The sequence below is a fragment of the Zingiber officinale genome, chromosome 2B (genome assembly GCF_018446385.1).
Source record: "Zingiber officinale cultivar Zhangliang chromosome 2B, Zo_v1.1, whole genome shotgun sequence".
NCBI lineage: Eukaryota > Viridiplantae > Streptophyta > Magnoliopsida > Zingiberales > Zingiberaceae > Zingiber > Zingiber officinale.
This window is the reverse complement of record NC_055989.1, coordinates 106911383-106931370: the sequence shown is the minus strand read 5'-3', so window position 1 is coordinate 106931370 and position 19988 is coordinate 106911383. Positions and strand designations below refer to the sequence as shown.

Here is a 19988-nt window from a genome sequence, read left to right as displayed (position 1 = left end):
ATTTAAAGTTAAGAAATTAGTTAATTAAATTGATTAAGTTAAAAATAAAGTTAATTTAAGTTAGAAAATTAATTAAGTTTAAGTTAAAGGATAATTAAGTTGTTTTAAAAATTAATTAGGGTTAAAAGAATTTAAGTTGAGACAATTAATTAGAGAGGATTTTAATTAACCGTTTTAATCAAGTTGAAAGATAGATTTAAGTTAAAAATTTGTTTAAGAATTTATTTAAGTAAAAGAAATTTAAGTTAAGAAGTAATTAGGTTATGTTAAGAATTAATTAAGTTAAAAATTGATTAAATTAAGAAATTAACTTAAGTTACATAAATTGTTTTAAGAGCAAATTAGTTTAAGTTAAAAGTTAAATTTCAATTTAATAAATTAATTTTATTTAAGATATTAACTTAAAAAAATTAAGTTAATCTTAAGTTAAGAATTAATTTAAGGTAAAGATTAAGTTAATTGTTTAATAAAAGATTAATTTAAGTTGATAATTAATTTACGGTACAGTTTAATTGATTTGTTCAATAAGTAATTAGTTTAATTGTTTAGTAATTAAGTAAAAAAAATTAATTTTAGTTAGGAATTTATTTATAATATTGACTATAAGAATTTAATTAAGAATAATTTAACAAAAAAACTTAATTCAACAAAAACTTAGTTTAAAAGTACTCATCTAAAATTTATACTTAAATGTCTAACCTTCAGCTACTGACTGATTACCAAAAGATAGCAGTGTTCACTTAGTTAGTCAAACTAAGTATTAATATCTAGTTAGAATTAGCTGAAAATGACTGCTTAACTTGATTAATGTATTGTTGTATTTATCATCTAGAATTATGTTGATGCACTGATATAAGCATCTAAAGTCCAAGCAAGAGGCCTACGTATGTCACACATTCTATGTTTTGGGATACATAATCAAGGTAATCCTAATGTGTTTGTAAGATGCTGGATTCCTAGATCTATAGGATAATACTTCCTATGAGTACGATCTAGACTAAGGCTAAAATAATTTTTGTACCATTAGAGAAATGAGAAATTTTTGAAAAAGTAAATATTTTTCCTAGAATTTGAAAATTAGTGATATAAACATCCTCCCCCTAATCTAAAGTTCATGCAAAAACATGATTATTGAAATTCATATTTATTAATTAAATTTTTTTTACTTTAATTTGACCTTTAATCATCTCACCAGTCTAAATTTTCAGACAGAAAGAGATTATATAATTTTGTGAGATGAGTTATGTTGTATTTAAGGGTTTGTTTTAACTTGTATTAGATTCAAGTTTAGCATTAGGTTCAACAAATAGACATTATTTGGATAAACTTCTAAGTTATGGTGAGTCACCTGGACATCATTAGAGTAACCACGCATTCGAGATTTTCTAAATAGTCCTATCCACTAAACTTAATAACCAAATTTTTATCTAACCAGTTAGGATTCATAAGGGGTCGCTTCAGTTAATTCCACTAAGCCAAATACACCAGGTCGAAGTCATATCTTCCTAGACATGCATAGATATAGTTTCCTTAACCTACTATCATCCAAAACTTCTCTAGTTCTAATTTTCAAGTTAAACTTTTGTTCCCTTTTTATCTAATCTTAATCACCCTACCGGATAACCTATTGTTTTGGATGTGCCAACTAATTTGGAGACTCCCCTTGAATTATTGAATTTTTCAATTTAGATTTTAGGTTTATGTCGATTATTTTTGTAGTTAAAATAAACTTGATGGTAATTTAATTAGCTTTAGAGTTATTTGATTGGAATTTGTTTTTTCTATTTGAGTTTGAATTATTTGATTTAATTTTATTTTTAAGTTTGGAATTTAGCTTTGAAGGTTTATTTTGGTTTAGTTTTGAGTTAATAGATTTAGTTGGATTTGGTTTGAGATAATGAATTTCATTTTTAAGCAAATAGAATTGATTGAGTCCTACTTGCATAATTAGACACGCTTTTGGAACCCAAGCTTTAGTTGAGTTTTTGTTTTGGCTTATAAGTAATATAAAAGTTTTGTTTGTTGAGTAGGACTTGTATCTAAGCTCGGATTTATTGTATACAACTTTTTGGTTTTAAGAATTAAATCTAAATTTTTCGATCTAGTGGTGAAAGTTTCTAATAATCCTTTAAGTTTGTTAATTTTACTTTTTAAATTTTTGTTTTTCTTACTCAAATTTTATATCTTGATTTGGATTTCTATTTTTAATTTGTTCCTTTAGGCGTTGATTTTCCTCAAGAAGTGATTTAGTTTATTTTTCATGTTTAATTAATTTTTTATCCAAACATGTAATTATTCTAAAAAAATTGGAGGTTAAGATAAAAGATACCTTGTTCGAACCTTCGGAAATGAGTGCAGACTCATGGCTTGATTTGTTTTTGGACTCGTCGTCTTGTTCCAACTCGCTTTTTGATTTTGGTATGGATACTATCAGTGCAAGGTAGTTGTGATGATTCTGATCTTCAACATCTGATTCTCCTTAAGATGATTCATCCCACGTCACTTTGAGTGCCTTCTTCCTTCTGGTTGTTTTAGGGTTGTCGTCTTTTATCTTTGGACACTTGTGCTTGCAGTGCCATTTCTTGTTACACCCATAGTATGTGATCTTCGCATTCATGTCATTTTATTTGATTACCTTTTGTAGGTCCTTCTTCGAAAAATTGTTCTTTCTTCTTATGAATATTTTTCTAACCATGTTCACGAGTTGTTCTTCTTCATCTTTTAAGCTAGATTCAGATTCTGATTCTAATTTGTTCTTGTGTTTTTGAGGGACCTGTAAAGAGTGCAATACCTTTCTCGACCTACTTTGAGTTAGTCTGTTCATAGAGTTCAAGTTCACAAAATAACTCATCTAGTTTTAATTTAGATAAATTCTTCGAGATTTTGTAGGCATCCACGATAGATGCCCACAGTGCATTTCGAGGAAACGGGTTTAGAGCATACCTTATCAAATCTCGGTTCTCCATTTGATAGCTGATTGTATGGATCCCATTGAGGATGTCCTTTATCCTCACGTGCAATTGACTGATAGATCTCCTTCCTACATTTTTATGTTAAATAATTTATTTAAAAATAGGTCCCTTTTTGTTACCTTTGTATCGTTGGTTCCCTCGTGTAGTTCTATGAGTTTGTCCCATAGCTCCTTCTCTTTTTCATGTGGGTCGACGCGGTTCAGTTCTTCCTTCATTAGCCCACACTGGATTGTGTTGAGGGTCTTGAAGCCAATCTGGACTTTTTTCTTTATCTCCGAATTCCAGTTTTTCGGGTCCATTGGAATTTCAGTGTTGTGGTCGATTGGAGCCTTGTATCCTTTGGTGACGCTGAACTATTGATCGAAGTCGATCTTCAGGTATATTTTCATCTGCTTCTTCCAATATGGGAAATCGTCATCGTTGAAGAGGGGAGGGCGAACGATGTTGTATCCCTCGTTTTGGGCCTTGAACCTTGCACACAAAGAAGAAAAGGAAAAAAGTCCCAAGAATACATCTTGGATTATTGGATTAGTAGTGTGGGAGAAGAAGAAAAATATTAAGACTCAATTGGTGTTGCACCAATTCAGAGTAGTTTGCAGTGAATTTTTTTTTTCCAAAGAGGTTATTGTACCAGTTTGGATTATATCAAAAAAGCTCAAAAACTGAAAGAGAAAGGAAAGAAATTAAAAGTCACCCCCTTACCTGATTGGTGGTTGCACCAATTCAGAGCGGTACCGGCTCTGATACCACTTGTAGGATCAAAAAGACGCTAGAGGGGGGGGGTGAATAGCGTTCATCGAAAAAATCGTGACTAAAAATAGATACACAACAGAAGAATAAAAGACAATACTAACAAAACAAAGTTTTACTTGGTTCGGAGCTTTCGACGACTCATGCTCTAAGGCTCGCACTCATCGAGTGCTTTCGTTGGGCAATTCACTAATAGTTTGCAAAAGTATTACAAAAGTATTACAAAAGTATTGAGTACAAGAACTGAAATCATTACCGACAAACAGAAAAGAAATAAGAATCTCTCATTCTTCAAACTTCGGAGCAGCCTTTCTGTGTCGTCGGAGCTTTTTCGGAGCAACATGCGAGAGAGAAATTTGTAGTAGTTGTTGTTCTGAAGCTCCTGGTTGAAAGCACCCATTCCGAGCGCCTGGAATCCCTCCGGCCGCTTGGACAACGTGGCTCGACCAGTTGACGCGCACCACATCAGCTTTTGGATGAATTTTTGGGTCCGGGCGCTTGGACCAACTCTGGACGCCTGGGCTAGCCTGGTCCGGGCGCCCGGATTTTCCTTTTCTTCAACAGCTTCTTCCCTACAAAAAGGTTAGTCCAGATAATAAAAAATATATTTATCCTACAAAACAGAGTTAGCACAACATAATAAAATAGTAGTAGTAATTAGATCATATCTCCTGGAGACTAGGATCTAGTCAAGGTCTTAACTTATGTTTCCCAAATGGACATAAGATGAACCGACGCCTACAGTTCCCTCAACGAGAAACGTGTCCTCACTGGATCTTTCCTCCAATTGCTTACCTCCACTTACCAACTGCAGTCACTTGACTTGCCTTTGACCCAGTATGTCTTCCCGCCAGTTGTCAAGTCCGCAGACCCAACTGGATTTCGATCGATTGTTAGACCTCGTGGTCTCAACCGAACTTCCCACCAGATATCGGGTCCCGCAGACCTATTTAGACTTTGCACCAGCTATCGGGTCCCACGGACCTAGTTGGATTTCAATTTGATGTCAGATCCTTCAGACCAGTCAACTCCTGCACACTTGGTAGAAAGGTTAAATAAACACCACATCTAGCTTTAACCTATTTGTCATACATCAAAAATAGATTATTAGTACAACCTACATCAACATATTTGAATTAGCTCAATCGAGCACTATAAGAAAATTTGATTTGATTCTATTAATGAAAGTGTTGGAGCGGATGAAGGTGGTGTAATCTGAGCATGGACAAAATAATAATATAATATCGTTTAGGTGAAGTCGAGATTAAAATTGAATTTTATCTTTTTAAAAGGAATTCGCCTCGCTTGATTATCTTCCAAAATATAACAATTTTATCTTAGGATAATAGCATTGCATACCACAAGACCTCCAACCTGAAAAAGTTTCTTAAACTCTTCCGAATGTAAACATGGAATGCTATATTTGTATTCTAAATTAAATGAATGAATGAATGAATGAGAAAGTAGGAGGCCTTATTCATACTTTGTGTAGGATTTGAGGAGCCTCTTTATTCAATCATATTTGATTAGTTGAACTTGAATCGGACATCTAAATCACATCATTTGCCAAAGAACACATTGTCCTTCCATTGGGCTTGATTCATCTATTTTGAAATTAATGACTCAAATAGAGTCTTATCTGAAATAGCACTTTGTCCCTTGACCTAGATGCATATGTGTCTTCCATTTTGAATTCAACGACTGAGATTAAGTCATCTTAATCTTAAGGATACTTATGCTCTCTTATTTGGATGAACATGATTTATCTATCTTAATTCAACGATTCAAATTAAATCATATCGCTAATCCACACTAAGCCCACTTGATTTTCAAATCGTGTCATATCAACCAAGAGTCAATTTATACTCATTGCGATGATGACGTGTACACGCTAAGTACAAAATGCGCCTTAAAGCGCACAATGCGCGTGCGTGCGTGTGCTCGATCGGTTGTACATACTTCCTCGTAGGATCCAAGGGCACGACGGGTTCAGTTTTAATAATATGATGGGCTTTATTTAGGATCAATTTAATAATTAATTTTTCATTAATCCAAAATTAATTTTTTTTAAAAATAAATATTCTAAAATTATCATTTGAATTATTGGCTCAAAACCAATTTTCCAACCGAAAGTGTTTCAATTGAACCAGATGAAAGAAACAATTTTAATTAAAGCTGATCTAAAAGTGCAAAAGGATATTAAATTATAAATTAAGTATTATTTTGATAGTTTTTAATAATATAAATAATTAGGGATGCTATTTTAATTTTCTATTTAAAATCTATTAAACTTGGGACAATTTATAAAGTATTAAAGTATTTTAAAATAAAAAGGAAACTCGAATTGGAAACATTTTTTAGAACTCTGTAAATTAGAAAATAAAGCAAACTCGAGGGGTGAAATGAAAAGTTTCCATCGATCCAGTCGGTGAGACAGCTGTTGCCCTTGATCGGTAGCCGTGGAAACGGCTCCAAATCGTCGCAGATGTTGACAGCGCTGCTCTCGCCACCAGCGGCGGAGGGGGAGGATGGCGAGAGGAATCCCCACTGAAGGCTGAAGCGATCTTCGTGCACCTTCCTTCCTCTTCGCGATGGCGAAAACGACTGCCGGATGGATCCCTCACAGCAAGCGCGTCCTCCTCCTCTTTCTCCTCGTCGTCTCCGTTTCCACCGCCCTCGTTTTCCTCCTCCGCACTAACTCAGATCCATGTGATTCCCTCCGGAATGGACAGCCGGTGACTGTGGACCGGACACAGATCCTGCGACAGTCAGATGCCCGCGTCGGCGCCCGGAAGAACCCTCTCGGTTTCATGAAGAGCAAACTCGTCCTTCTCGTCTCCCATGAACTCTCTCTTTCGGGTGATTAATAATGCTTTTGTATATGTATAGATATAACGAATTTTTGAACTTCTTCCCTCTTTTGGGTTTTGATTGTTTGGTTGTGATTCTTCTTCGACTTAATCAGCGTCTGTAGTTCGAATTGAACCATTTGTATGACTCCTTGTGCGAAATTCCTTCCTTCAAGTGGCTTTTCTGATCTTCTGGTTCTCCTCCTTTGTTATTTCTGTATTTCGGTAGAGATGCCGGATAACGGTTCTGCATTATAGAAAGGGATGAGATTTCACACTCTCACCTCTGTGGCCTCCTGATTTGATGTTTGAAGCAACTCAGACAATGGGCCGAATGAGAAGATTCCGAAAGGTGTTTAGACAGGACAGAAATTGTATTTCATAAACTTGTTGGGATTTACTGAAAATTGGACCTTTTATGGCTGTAGACACAGCGGTTTTGACCTTGTATTGAGTTTTTGAAGTGACTTGGTACTATTGTCAACGAGCTTGAACTAGAAACTAGTACTTTATTGTTTGGTAATGAGGCCTAAGTTGTTTGTCAAAATGTTGAAGATATCAATGAGGTGTCACAGAAAGCTTCGAAAAGCCAATTCCTTGAAATAATGGAGTAATTAACATTATTCAAGAACAATAATAGTGTACCATCAAAAAAATATCATTGGATCTCGGAAGTTTTCCATCAAGCTAAGGCCAAAGTTACTTTTTAAAACTTCCATTTTAATCTAAATATGTATCGGTGAGTTAAATGGAATCTGCTGGTATCTCAAACTTATATACACTAAAATGCTCTTGATTCATGGGAAAGATAATAAAACTAATTGCCTCAGGTTATGTTGTGACAATAAAACAAGAAACAACTAGGTTAAATAATGTTGTTTGGACCCAAGAAACCACTTCTTTTACATATAATGTAATGCGTCTGTTCTTTTGAAACATGTGGGAACCATGGAGGATAATTTTATGAGAAGAAATACAATGAGTGAGAGAAGGTTTCTTGTAAAAGAAGTGCTATATATCAAGTGCATTCTCTATAATGAGTTAAAGATTGAGGCAGTGGAATTTATTTGATCCAATAATGAAATTTTTGTTTGGATTATAGTCAATGGTGTAGAACGTATCCCTAGGGCCAGGGTTTTACCATTCTGTTTGTAATTTTAATTCTACATTCTTCTTTAAGGTTGATTTAGCATTATTTCTGCTTTTTATTATCTTATAGTAGAAGTAGTAGATGATCTAAGTCACTAAAGCAGCATTAAATTCATGCATGTTCATGAAAGCCTGCTTATGCAGAAGTGCATGATTATAAAAACATTTGGGATGTGATAACCTAATTTCCATTCAACTCATTGGTCGTTATGGTGATAAAAGCACAAACAAATGGGAAATTGCCACATTTGAAATGTTTTTCATCAAAGGCTTTATTTCAGGAGGACCGTTGCTGCTAATGGAGTTGGCATTTCTCTTGAGAAATGTTGGTTCCCGTGTGGTATGGATTACTTACCCAAAATATGAAGAAAAGAATGAAGTGACATATAGTCTGGAGCATAAGATGCTAACTCGGGGAGTACAGGTAGTACAACACCAACGTTATATTTGATCAGAATTTGTTCTTGTAGTGTGTGTCATATTCATGTAGTCCTACTATCCAGATTTATCTTCTTAACACCACATGCCTAGTTTCCACCATATTTGTGACTCTACTTGGTAACCTGATTTCTTGGCTGATCACATGTATGCGATTACACTTAATCTGAAATGGGAATGCATGCCATGTTTTGGATGTCGAATAACATGGTTTGGGATTCTTGGGAACATTATTCTTACAATGAATTGGTGTCAGTTAATCTTAAAACTAATTGCATTTTCTTGCAGTTAATGGTTAAATTATATCTTAGGTATTTTTATGTATCCCATCTACATATAAGGATACTATTCTGGCATCCTAATTTTTTTTTGGTAAAAAAAAAAGTTTTCTATTTCTTATTACCTCATTTAGTTGTATTATATTTATAGGCTTGTATCTTGCAACTTGTCAGGTATTTTCTGCAAGAGGACAAGAGGCCATTGACACTGCGATTAAAGCTGATTTGGTTATTTTGAACACTGCCGTTGCTGGAAAGTGGCTTGATGGCATTCTCAAGGAACAAATTCCACAAGTTGTTCCAAAAATCTTGTGGTGGATACATGAAATGAGAGGACATTATTTCAAATTAGAATATGTGAAGCATCTTCCTTTTGTTGCCGGTGCTATGATCGACTCTCAAACAACAACTGAATATTGGAAAACTCGGACTCATGACCGTTTAAAGTATGTTGGAAATGCAATAAGTTCCGCCTCGCATGTTGCCTCTTTTTTCCCTTTATCTTGTACAAATATGTTCACATCTTATCGTCCTGTCATTTAGTATTTTTTCTGTGCATTCAGATGTTTTCTACAGGAAATTGAAAATAGTTTCAACTATCAGTCGACTTGGAAGAGTAGGATTCTTGATTGTTTAAACTTTAAAGTAGTCAGAAATACAGTAGTTCCATCACAAATGCTACCAGTTTGTGCCTATATCTTGTGCAAATTTGTCCACATCTTTAACCCTAGCATTTAATACGTTGGTTCATTCAGATGTTACCTAAATAGTAAACTTTTTTTTATTTAAAAGCATTAATTGCTTAATTTCACTATCCAGCTTTGCATTTGTCTTTGTATTAGGATACACAATCTAGTCACTGTAGGCAGCAGATTTTGTTCTTTCTGTTCTGGCCTCTTTAGTATTTGTTGCTCTTCTGCAATGAGGAAAAACTTTAGATATCTAAATTTATAAAAAAAAAATATGCTGATGCTTTTTTTTCCCTAAATTATTTTTTGATATTATGGTTTCACTATCCAGCTTCCATCTTTCTATTTTGTAATAGGATGCAATCATGTCACTGCAGATAAGTGTTTGTTCTTTCTATTGTGGCCTCTTTAATATTTATCGCTCTTCTTCACTGAAGAACAAACTTTTGATTTCTAAAATTTACAAATGTTTTGGGGTTGACGTGCATTTCATTTTTAAGACTATTTCATGATATTAAGATACATAAATATGCATCAAATGAATAGCAGAAAATAATAGTTAACCTGATTATTGTAACCCACCGACTGCCTTTCTAGTTAGTGTTCTCTTCTGCAACAAAATGAGGTAGTTTACCATCTCTCTTCCCTCCCGTTATCTACTCTTTCCTCATTTTTTTATGTTTATTGTAGGATTAATATGCCAGAGACCTATGTTGTTCACCTAGGAAATAGTAAAGATTTGATGGAGATTGCTGAAGACAATGTTGCAAAAAGAGTTCTTAGGGAGCATATACGTGAATCTCTTGGAGTTCGGAGTGAAGATCTTATATTTGCCATAATTAACAGTAAAGTCTCGTTTCTGATTTCCTTTTATAGAAAAAGTATTTTATTGATACTAGCTGGATTAAATTCAATCATTTTCCAGCTATGTCTGCAGATCTGACTTTTTGGTTTGCACTAGTTTTTATTTGGGCATAAGTTTTAAGCTATGCAGCATTTCCAACATCTTGTGTTATTGACATAGAACTTCACTCCCTTTGGTTTTCATGCCTGAAGGTTATTGATCCGACTTTTCCTTCTGTTACATGCTTTAAACCTTTAATTCAATTTCTAATTTTGCAGATGATTGTTCATTTATGTACACATTACAGTTTTTGTATACAGAACTTGTTACTCGCATTTGGCTATATATGTTGTGGCTATAGTCATCATTGACAGTTGCGAATTGGAAATGGGTTTGTGCAACTTGTGGAAAGCTCTGTTTTGGTTCGTAATATCTCATTTTCAATTTAATTTTGTGGTCATTTGGACACCTTGCAGGCGTTTCCCGTGGGAAAGGACAAGATCTATTTCTTCGCTCATTTTATGAAAGCCTCCTAATCATCCGGGAGAAGAAGCTCCGAGTGCCATCGATGCATGCAGTTATAGTTGGAAGTGATATGAATGTTCAGACAAAATTTGAAACAGAACTCCGTGAGTTTGTTCAGAGTAAAGATATCGAGGGCCGTGTTCATTTTGTTAACAAAACACTAACAGTTGCACCATACTTGGCTGCAATTGACGTGCTGGTTCAGAACTCTCAGGTATTTGGAATGCACTTCCCGGATTAGTCTAATTGCTAGTTTAAAAAGATATGAGATTCCTTTTGATATCGTCAAAGCATGTGTTCTTTTTTCTTCTCATCAGGCCCGTGGAGAGTGCTTTGGGAGGATAACCATAGAAGCTATGGCATTTAAATTGCCAGTATTGGTATGCCACTCTCTATAGATAATATTTCTATTATTCAATATTTATAGATAAAAAACATGGTAGTTGTCAAATATTGCTAAAATTTAAAGCCCAGCCCATCATTTGTGTCAATTTGATAATTATTTGTTGTTGACTTGTTTCATTGATGGTAGTTTTTTTTTAACAACATATAATGGCCAATTTTTTCTTGGTCATTACAGTTGACCTTAATGGTGACCAATTAAAGGAAAAAAATGAAGGCCTTAATATTGAACACTCAATGATAAACATATCCATTTGCATAAACCATAGCTTAGTGTGTATGAATAAACTGCTGTCAGATCAAGATCCATTCTGTCAAAAGGAGGTTTCATTCGACCCAAATTTTTTTCTTTCTGTAAGGTAGGGCCTGTAAAATGACCATGTTAGATAGTCCTATTTACCATTATTAAATTTGGATTCAAATTCATGGTCAGTTCTATGACTTCGACTCGTAGTCGAAAATCTTTTACATGCCATGCTACGATGTCTGTCACATGAATCCATAGTCTTCTGACCTTTTGATTAGGTAAAAGATCTTAGATTTAGGATTTTTCATGTTCCCCTTTAAGTCTGGAAAATCTTTTTGTTCTTGTGATTGCACTTGACTTTTACTACCTTTCTTATGTTTAGGGTACGGCTGCAGGTGGAACCACAGAAATTGTTGTGAATGGATCTACAGGTTTATTACATCCTGTCGGAAAGGAGGGCGTAATCCCACTCGCTACGAACATGGTAAAACTCGCCACGCATGTTGAGCGAAGATTGACAATGGGAAGAAAAGGTTATGAGAGGGTGCGCGAGAGATTTATGGAGCATCACATGGCAGAGAGGATTGCGTCGGTTTTGATTCAAGTGATAAAAAAATCAAAGGGTCGCTCTCGGACTTGAGATGTCTTTGAGGTCAAATGAAGCAACAAGATTGTGAGATGCCATCCTCCCCCACTATTTTCAAAATGTAACCTTGTGCATATGCTTGACACCTCAGGGAAATAAGAAGTTTTAACACACAATGATGATGGTTCATTCATATCTCGGTGGAACATTTTACTCCGGTTCGATCACCATCCATCGTAGTACCAATGCTTTAAACACCCTTCTATCTAGAGCCTCTTCCATTTGCTAACACGCATGAACATACTGCATTGTCAAAGTGTATTAGTTCTTGATCTCTTTGTTTTTTAGTCAGCTCCCGGTGATCATCCTTGCTATTGTAACTATTGTATTGTATACGTTTTCTTCACTTCTTTAGTGAACATCTCTTTTAGAAACACTCTTAGGTGAACTTCAATTCATCACATGGTAGGAGAAAAGACGTTTCTCTGACCGAAGTAACGTTTCTGACATTGAAGAATAACGACACAATGTACACCAAACCACATGAAACATTAGCTACAATGTGCAGACATTGCAACTCTTCCTACAGAATCCGAGAGAATCCTTGGATCCTACCATATAGAGATGATTCTTTGTGCACTCTCCGACCGCAGCCCACTTGGGGCAGAGAACATTCGCATCCTCACATGCCGTACCTGACCCGTTCACCTCTTGGCTCTCAAATGATGCCACATGAATCCACTTTGTCGCGGACCACTTTTCGCCTTCTATGACAGGACAGCCTCCGTGCAAGCTCTTTGGATCTGTTGTTGCGTTAGGGTGAAGACTAAAGAAAAGCAAGGCATCGCCTTTTTGAGGCTTTACTGCAGCCAAAACAAAGTAGCAGACAGTCAGAAAATGCACAATAACTGGTGTTTAAAGTAGCGAAAATCGTCATAAAATTAGATAATGCATGATAAGTCGTGTATCCTTGACTATAGAAGAATTCAAGTATAGACACATACTGTTTCTAGTGAATGTAACAAGATTGCATGCACCAAACTTTGCTCCCAAAGTAGTGTTATATTTTCGGCGGCGCAAGTATAAGCATTCTAAAAGTATTAGAAGATGTGAATTTGAATGAACTTGGTGACCAAATTACCTGCATAACCATTTTTTGCACAATCAGACCAAGAGTCATCCTTCAGTTGAGACAATTTCCCCTGCAAATTACACACAATGTTGTTGGCAATCGACACGAGTACATTTGACTAAATGGAAATTTTATTGAGGTCTAGCCTCTGAATCCGGGAAGACAGTCTCTCCGCCTTTTCGAACATCAGACAGGTACATTAGCACTGTAGCAACTCGATGACCACCTAGTTGTTGATTGATTTTGTCGTGAAAATAGTCAAAATGAGGTTCATACTTTTCACCATGCTCATAGTGAAGAACTTGCATTGCTTCCCCGTTTTCTGATTTATCAAGGATAGTTAACAGTGAAGCCGGTGAATGGTTCAAAAGAAGTATTGCAGAAAAGGGAAAGGTATTGAACTACCTTCTGGAAGGAAAGTCCAGGTAGAGATCCTCTGCTCGATTCGCGCAATAGTTTCATCCTTTAAAATTCAACGTAAAAAATTAGACATGTTAATACTATGCAAATTCTATTTCACATGCACTTAATTTCTCCAGAGCACCAAAGCTAACTGACTGACAAAATTTCATCTTGCTACGAGAATGCCCAGCAACTTAAAGAATCGGTACCTTCATCAGTCAACCAGCTGAGTTTGATGGCAAATGGAAAATGCTATGATAACAGCATATGAACTCAAACACTACATATGACCTCCCTCAAACTCCCTGCTCAAACACCTCATATGACCTCAAAGAAGTGGAAGTTCCTAGAATAATTTTCTTACACTACATGACCTCCATCTCCAAATTAATTGAGTCGGTCAACTGTTACATACATGCACCGATACAAATTTTATAAGCCAAACCAGTTTCTCAATCAGAGAATGTGACACAACATCACCATCTTTTTCTTTCCCCCTCATTATGATTGGCTATTTTATCTTATTTTTGATAATTTAAATATCCAGACCCTTACAAACCCACCTAAGAGTGTGTTTGATTCGGCGTTATCTTTGATAACTTGGTTATCCATTCAAGGTTATCAACGAAAACTTTGTATGATTTAGGTAATCGATGATTCCCGAGTAATGTCTCATGCCCGACACGTCAGCAAAAGGGGTATGCAACCCGGAATCGGAAAATCTCAGAAAATTGAGGTTTTTCTTTATTCCGAGGTTAACGAAATTTTTTTATCCAAAATATCCTCGAATAGAGAAAAATGTCATAAAAAAAATGTAAAGAAAAAAAAATATATATATAAAAAAAAATATATAAAAAATAAAATAAAATCTTTTTAAAAAAATAAAAAATGTAAAAAAACATTAAAAAATTTAAAAAATAGAAAGACATTAAAAAAAATTTAAAATAATAAAAAAATGGGAAAAAAAAATAAAAAAAATAAAAAAAATATAAAATAGAAAAAATATAAAAAAACATAAAAAAAACTTTAAATTTTTTTTTAAAAAATGGAAAAAAATTTAAAAAAAACACATAAAAATAAAGAAACATGAAAAAGAAAAAATAAAAAAAAAGGTAGAGTTTAATAATAATAATATTATGATTAGTTTTGTAAGTAAGGGTAATATAGTAAAATATTAAATTAGGTTATTTATTAAAACCTTCAAACAAATAAGTTTTTGTTGCATTACCTATGTTGAACCAAACAACATTTAGTTATGTTTTATTCCCCATAACCTTGGTTATGTGCTTAAAATTAAGTATATTATTACCTTGTGAAGTAATACGAGCTACTTCTTCAGGAAAATGGGTCTTAAAATCTTCCCAGGCTGCTTTGGCTATGTCTCCTAAGTAGTTTTCTCCTACTCTAATCATGGCTTCGCCTGATTCTATATCCATTTCATGCTTTGCTTGATAATCTCTTTTAACATAGACTATCCATTGTTCTAAATAAGTATCATATAATTGTGGATCACATTCAATGATATTAAGTAAAACAACATCTTTACCAAAGAAAGTCATTTCAGGTGGCCTTCATTTTCCTGTTGTTCTAAGTAAAGGGTTGTTATTAGTATACGGAAATATTCTAGTTCTTGGAGGATGTCCTTGCCTATAATCCATGGTTTTCATTGTGCTTTCTAGTAAGCGTACATCATATGGTCTTGATGTAGCTGAAGATTCGACTGGATTCATTCGGTTAGAAAGTACTAGTTTGGGTATTGGGTTTTTAAGTCTGGTTAGTAATTGTAAATGTTTTCTTCCTAGGGCAAGCAGTAAGTGTTTTTGAGTTTCTAATTGTGTTTTTAAAGTACATGTTTGATTCAGGTACTGATTCTTCTTCTATTTCTATTTCTATTTCAGGTGACATGGAAGTTGGTTGAGATCCTACAGATAGTTGATTATTTCTATCCTTATACATAAGTGAGCTAGTTGGTTTTAAAGTGAAGTCATGGTTTTGTAAATTAATATTTCATTCTAACCCTGCTAAGGTTTCTGAAGTGTATTCTCTTGGTTTTAAAAAGTGTATGCCTTTTGTTGTTAAGACTTCAATCATATTTGTAACAGAGATTTTAAAGTGATTATGCATATGATTCATTATTTTTCCTAAGAAGATAATGTCTAATTGAAGATTATCCCCCTGAAATTGTCCATACCCTTTTGCTTGGATGTGAATTTGAATATGTTTTACAAAATCACGGATAGTCATATTAAAGTTGGGGCATAAATAAGTAATACCTAAATTAGCATTCATATCAACCTCAATCAGTCCTATAATGGCTTTCTCAGTATCTGAGAAGTGGGTATCATGTAACACTAATAAAACTTTTCCTCCTAATTTGGCTCGAGTTAAACCTCGTAATCCAAAGACAATAGGGCCAAGATGTATATAGTTGTGTTTTCTAAGATAGAGGCTTTTAGCAGCCTCTTTTGTCATGAGGCCAAGTTTGACTTCACCTCCGTCTGAAAATGAAGAGCTTCTTGTCTATGATGTCTGTATACAGAGGTGGAAAAAATTTAAATTCCTTGACTATAAAGTTTCTTCGGGTTTAAAGCATTTAATTGTTCATTAGAAAAAATTGTAAGATCTTTATCCACATCAATAACTTATTCTAATCTAAAAGGTCCTAAAGCAGAAGTACTATTTCTTCTGGTTATGGTGTCTAACCAGGAAGAGGAAGTATTGGCTTCCATGGATCTAACCGATCTCGAAGATCCTGAGAATGGGTCAGTTTTTGTCAGACTCATTGGATTTGTATGTTAAAAATTTAGAAGCAACTGGTGGTGTCTTAGGAAGGACTTTTCCTAAAGATAATTGACTAAGATTTTTATTAAGTTTAGCAAATGCTTCTTTTAATTCACTTGAACCAAAGTTACCAGACAGATGTATTTCTAATTGGAGAAGTTTTGACTCAATCAAAGTTAAGCGATAATGAAGAGAGGTAAGAAGAGCTAGAATAGTATTATTTTGTTGTATTTGAATTTGATCTCCTTTTCCAAGAAGGTCTAGATGACAATAACCGTCTTCTTTTGTTGTAGAAAATTGTCTAGTGTATTCTACAACATCTTTATAATGTGTATTTTCATATTTCAATTTGTTCATTTATATTTGAGTTCCTCTAATACGTGATTTATTTTATCTAGTTTTTCGTTTATTTGTGCTTTATTACTGACAATCAACTCTTTTGATTGTAGTAACAATTGTTGGGTATCTGTTTTTGATACAAGTTTGAAAATTCTTGAGTTTTTTAAGTAGTCAAGATTTCGTAAGACTTCTGATACTAGCTTTTGTTGTTGTATAGAAATTGCAAGTAAATTTTCTACCTTATGTGCTAGGGTTTGATATTGAGTTTCCAAAGAGAGAGCAAGACTTAACAATAGATCAGTTATCGTGTTTAAGTGTGGTTGCTCGGAATGTAAAAGATGACCAAGTTGTTTACTTCTTATATAACAAGTGTGTTTGGTATGATCTAAGGTTACTATGTGCCTAGGTTGTAGGGCTAGATCAAGATACTCAAGTTGTCTAGTTGTAGAACTTGTACACATATACAGGTAACCAAGTCGTTGGCTCTGATACCAATTTCTCTTCAAAATTTCTTATATTATTATTATTATTTTTATCCTTTAGTTGGTTGTAGGGTCTACGTCGGTAGGTCTTTGTAGGTTCTTAGGTAGTTGTATGTTCTAAGCCTTCAGGTATTTGTTTAGTCTTCCTAGCTCGCCTCACCTAGTTGAGGGCCTCTAGAACCTTTGTATAGTCCTTGGTTTCTTACCCCGGCATCTTCAGGTCTTACTTTAGCCTTCAAGCTATTTTTGCTTTACTTGGTCAGCACAAGTTTTACAGAACCAAGAGTCTATAGTTCTGTCTTCTCTATTAGCTAGTTACAGATCTGTCGAGATGCAGATAAGGAATGAGGACTATTGATCTAAGAGTACCTAAACAAAACCCTCAGGCTTAGAAGCAAAGATTTATTCAGCCATACAAATTTACAAAAGTTGCTAATACAAACTTATGATACAAACATTTGCTTACAAAAAAGCTGATAATACAAACTTATTATAGAAACTAATTGTATTTACAAGGTTTATGTAGGGGGTACAAACTGTCAAACCAGAGAAGAAAGAGGAGCTTAGAGGGGCGAGTACAACTTCGATGCCTCTTGTTGAGCAGAGAGGCTCTATATTTATAGTAGAGAAGAGAAGGGGCTAGAAGAGAGAGGTGGCAGATAAGGTTGCATCTTCTGGTGTTGTATGAGCTCACGGCTTACGTTATTAAGTTGCTGGCGTCATTGCATCCATCATGAAGACGGTAAGTGGTTACTAACATCATTGCGTCCGTCAGGTGTCAGATTTCCATCATATTGATTAAGTTTGTTTCTTCTACTGAGCCCATTGACTGTGGTATCGTGGAAGTAGAGGCTATGGAAGGCGTAGTTTTTTGTTTTTCTAACCATGTCAAATTTTTCTTGTGATAAAATCAGCATAAGTTTTGATGTTGAATAGTATAGGAGAAGGGGGAATGTACTGTCCCACATAGTTTTGGCCAGTATATTTTTTCTGTGAAGGTTTCTTCGGCCAAATTATATTCACTTGGATCTTGGTATGGATCCCATAGCCAGGAGCTTCCTTGGAGAGAAGCCCTGCAATGTTTTAATTGTTCTGCTACCGGTTTTGCAGAAAGTCATTCTTTATCTGGATGGGAGGGGTAGTCTTCAAAAGGAAGTACTTGCACATTATGTCCATGCACATAAAGTTTAATTACATGCCTTGCTGGTTCTGTCTAAGTTGGGAGCCATTCAGGAGGCGTACTGTCAAAAGTAGCTAAAATCATAGTTTCTTTTTCTTTGAGTAAGTGTTGAATGAGTCTTCCAAGTATACTTGGTAATAAGGGTATTGGGTCTAAGTCTTGGATCCATACTTGATGTAACAGACCATACGTCATAAGTGATTCTGGAGTAATAAGTTTTCCTCTATAAATTTTCATTTGGAACTTTTCCAGATGTAAATTAGCTTGAAGGATAGAATAAAAAAGTTGGCATCTACAACCCAAGTCCGTAGGTTCACCTTTGGAACATTGAGGAAAAGTTTTTGTACAAGTAATTTTGTCAAAGTATTAAGTAATCATTATCCCTGAAGTAGGATTTTGATGAAACCAGTTTAAGGCATCTGAGAGTTCTAAGAAAGTTTTATATGAAGAAGTATCTCCTAATGTACGGAGATATAAAGTGATGTCATCTGGAAGTGCTTTAAGTGAGAAGAGATTTAATGTTCCAAATGAAACTAAAAACCATCTAGCAGCAATATTGCACTACCAAGTAGAACACTGATTCATAGTTAGTAATTTGCTAGTTAGCTCTAAGTAACCCCAAACAAGAGAACTCGATGTTAGGGCTAACCATACCACTGCAATAGACCATCAACTTAGATGTATAGTAACCTTTTTCTATATTCACTTCAAATATATGACTTTTGTTCATCATTTATGCAAAGGAAATCGATTTAGATTGTTAGGAGCAACCATGATAAGCATAAATAGTTAATTTCGAGAGTTAATAAAGAAGTTAATCTAGAATTAGATATTTCAATTTTCACATATGACCCCAAGTCTGCAAGCTACTTCAAATTTTTTGTTGTTGTTGTTGTTGAAATCCTTACTATAGAAGAAAATTGAACTCCTTAGGCTTTAGAAGAGTGTGGATAGAAATGCAGTAAGAATTTGTTCTATTACCTGCCGCTTCTCGAGGAACATGCCCGAGCTCGTCCGCACCTCGCTCATCATGCTCTCGCCAGACTCGTTGTCCGCAACCATCGATTTCTCCAACTTATCCTTCGCCTGGTTTCACAGCAAACGCTACCATTGGAAACGCGAGATCTTGCCGAACAAGAAAGATTTCACTATGGAACGAGATCTTACTCACCAGGGCAACGAGGTGCTCGCATTCCTCATAGGAGAGGAAACCCTTGTACAAGAACGCCCTAAACAAAATTCGCAGATCTAAGGGAAGGGCGAACAGGAGGAGTAAAAACCGAGGGACGGGGCACGAATCGCTTCGTTACCTGGGACGCCACGAGAGCTGGATGACACGGGAAGGATCGACGAAGCTGTGATCGGCGACGGCCGAGAGCACGCGGATCGCCGCGAAGGCGAAGAGTACCGCGCAGGAGCGATTCATCGGGAGCACAGCTCATGCTTTGGCTGGAAGACAAGACAAGGTGTTTGATTAAATGATGTACTACTCCAAATTTTGCGGCCGTTTAATTTCGTTAATACTGTGTTTTAAGCAGGTCGAAGTGGGAAGTGAGAATATATATGAGGAACATTATCTGCACACCTGACTTGTTTTCTGATATAGAGAATTATTAAGCCACGGACCTTTTGTCGTGGCTTAATAAAAATTCTGAATATAACTTTTTCTTATTGTTTTTTTCCTTTACTTTCACAAAATCAAAATTTTCTCCCATCATTTTCCTCTCGCGGCCCCCTCCCTCTCTCTCACCGTGCCCTCGTGTGAATCTAGGTTTTTGAGTCCTCTTTCACTAAGACGAGTCCTCTCTTACCATGCCCTCCCGCGAAGCTAAGGGTGCGTTTGGTTTGGAAAATATTTTCTATTTTCTATTTTCTATTTCTGTTTTCCTATTTTCTGGCTCTGTTTTCAGAAAACAGAAAATGTGTTTGGTATGATATACTGG

The 19988-nt window shown here is 35.2% G+C and overlaps 2 protein-coding genes across 2 annotated transcripts; one reads left to right on the top strand and one right to left on the bottom strand.

The window, feature by feature from the left end:
• The first annotated feature begins 6133 nt into the window (after nucleotides 1-6133).
• Nucleotides 6134-11922, top strand: LOC122046689. The gene is made up of 7 exons (XM_042607499.1): nucleotides 6134-6581; nucleotides 8002-8144; nucleotides 8611-8882; nucleotides 9816-9970; nucleotides 10446-10708; nucleotides 10812-10874; nucleotides 11526-11922. The coding sequence occupies exons 1-7, from the start codon at nucleotides 6314-6316 to the stop codon at nucleotides 11781-11783; spliced, it is 1422 nt and encodes a 473-aa protein (XP_042463433.1). The 5' UTR covers nucleotides 6134-6313; the 3' UTR covers nucleotides 11784-11922.
• Nucleotides 11923-12154: 232 nt separating this feature from the next.
• LOC122046691 (probable prolyl 4-hydroxylase 7) lies at nucleotides 12155-19516 on the bottom strand. The gene is made up of 7 exons (XM_042607501.1): nucleotides 19356-19516; nucleotides 19217-19274; nucleotides 19027-19131; nucleotides 13267-13324; nucleotides 13008-13183; nucleotides 12871-12931; nucleotides 12155-12592 (listed from the first exon to the last, which is right to left on the bottom strand). Exons 1-7 carry the CDS (start codon nucleotides 19469-19471, stop codon nucleotides 12285-12287), a joined length of 882 nt encoding a protein of 293 aa, XP_042463435.1. The 5' UTR covers nucleotides 19472-19516; the 3' UTR covers nucleotides 12155-12284.
• Nucleotides 19517-19988: the final 472 nt, after the last annotated feature.

Bases quoted from the DNA above. Each gene is read 5' to 3' on its own strand.
- LOC122046689 (XM_042607499.1), top strand. From the start codon at position 6,314: ATGGCGAAAACGACTGCCGGATGGATCCCTCACAGCAAGCGCGTCCTC. The intron at 10,709-10,811 runs GTATTTGGAATG...TCTTCTCATCAG, and splicing joins TGCTGGTTCAGAACTCTCAG to GCCCGTGGAGAGTGCTTTGG. The intron at 10,875-11,525 runs GTATGCCACTCT...TCTTATGTTTAG, and splicing joins CATTTAAATTGCCAGTATTG to GGTACGGCTGCAGGTGGAAC.
- LOC122046691 (XM_042607501.1), bottom strand. From the start codon at position 19,471: ATGAATCGCTCCTGCGCGGTACTCTTCGCCTTCGCGGCGATCCGCGTG. The intron at 13,184-13,266 runs GTAGTTCAATAC...TTGATAAATCAG, and splicing joins CTGGACTTTCCTTCCAGAAG to AAAACGGGGAAGCAATGCAA. The intron at 12,593-12,870 runs GTAATTTGGTCA...TTTTGGCTGCAG, and splicing joins TGCAAAAAATGGTTATGCAG to TAAAGCCTCAAAAAGGCGAT.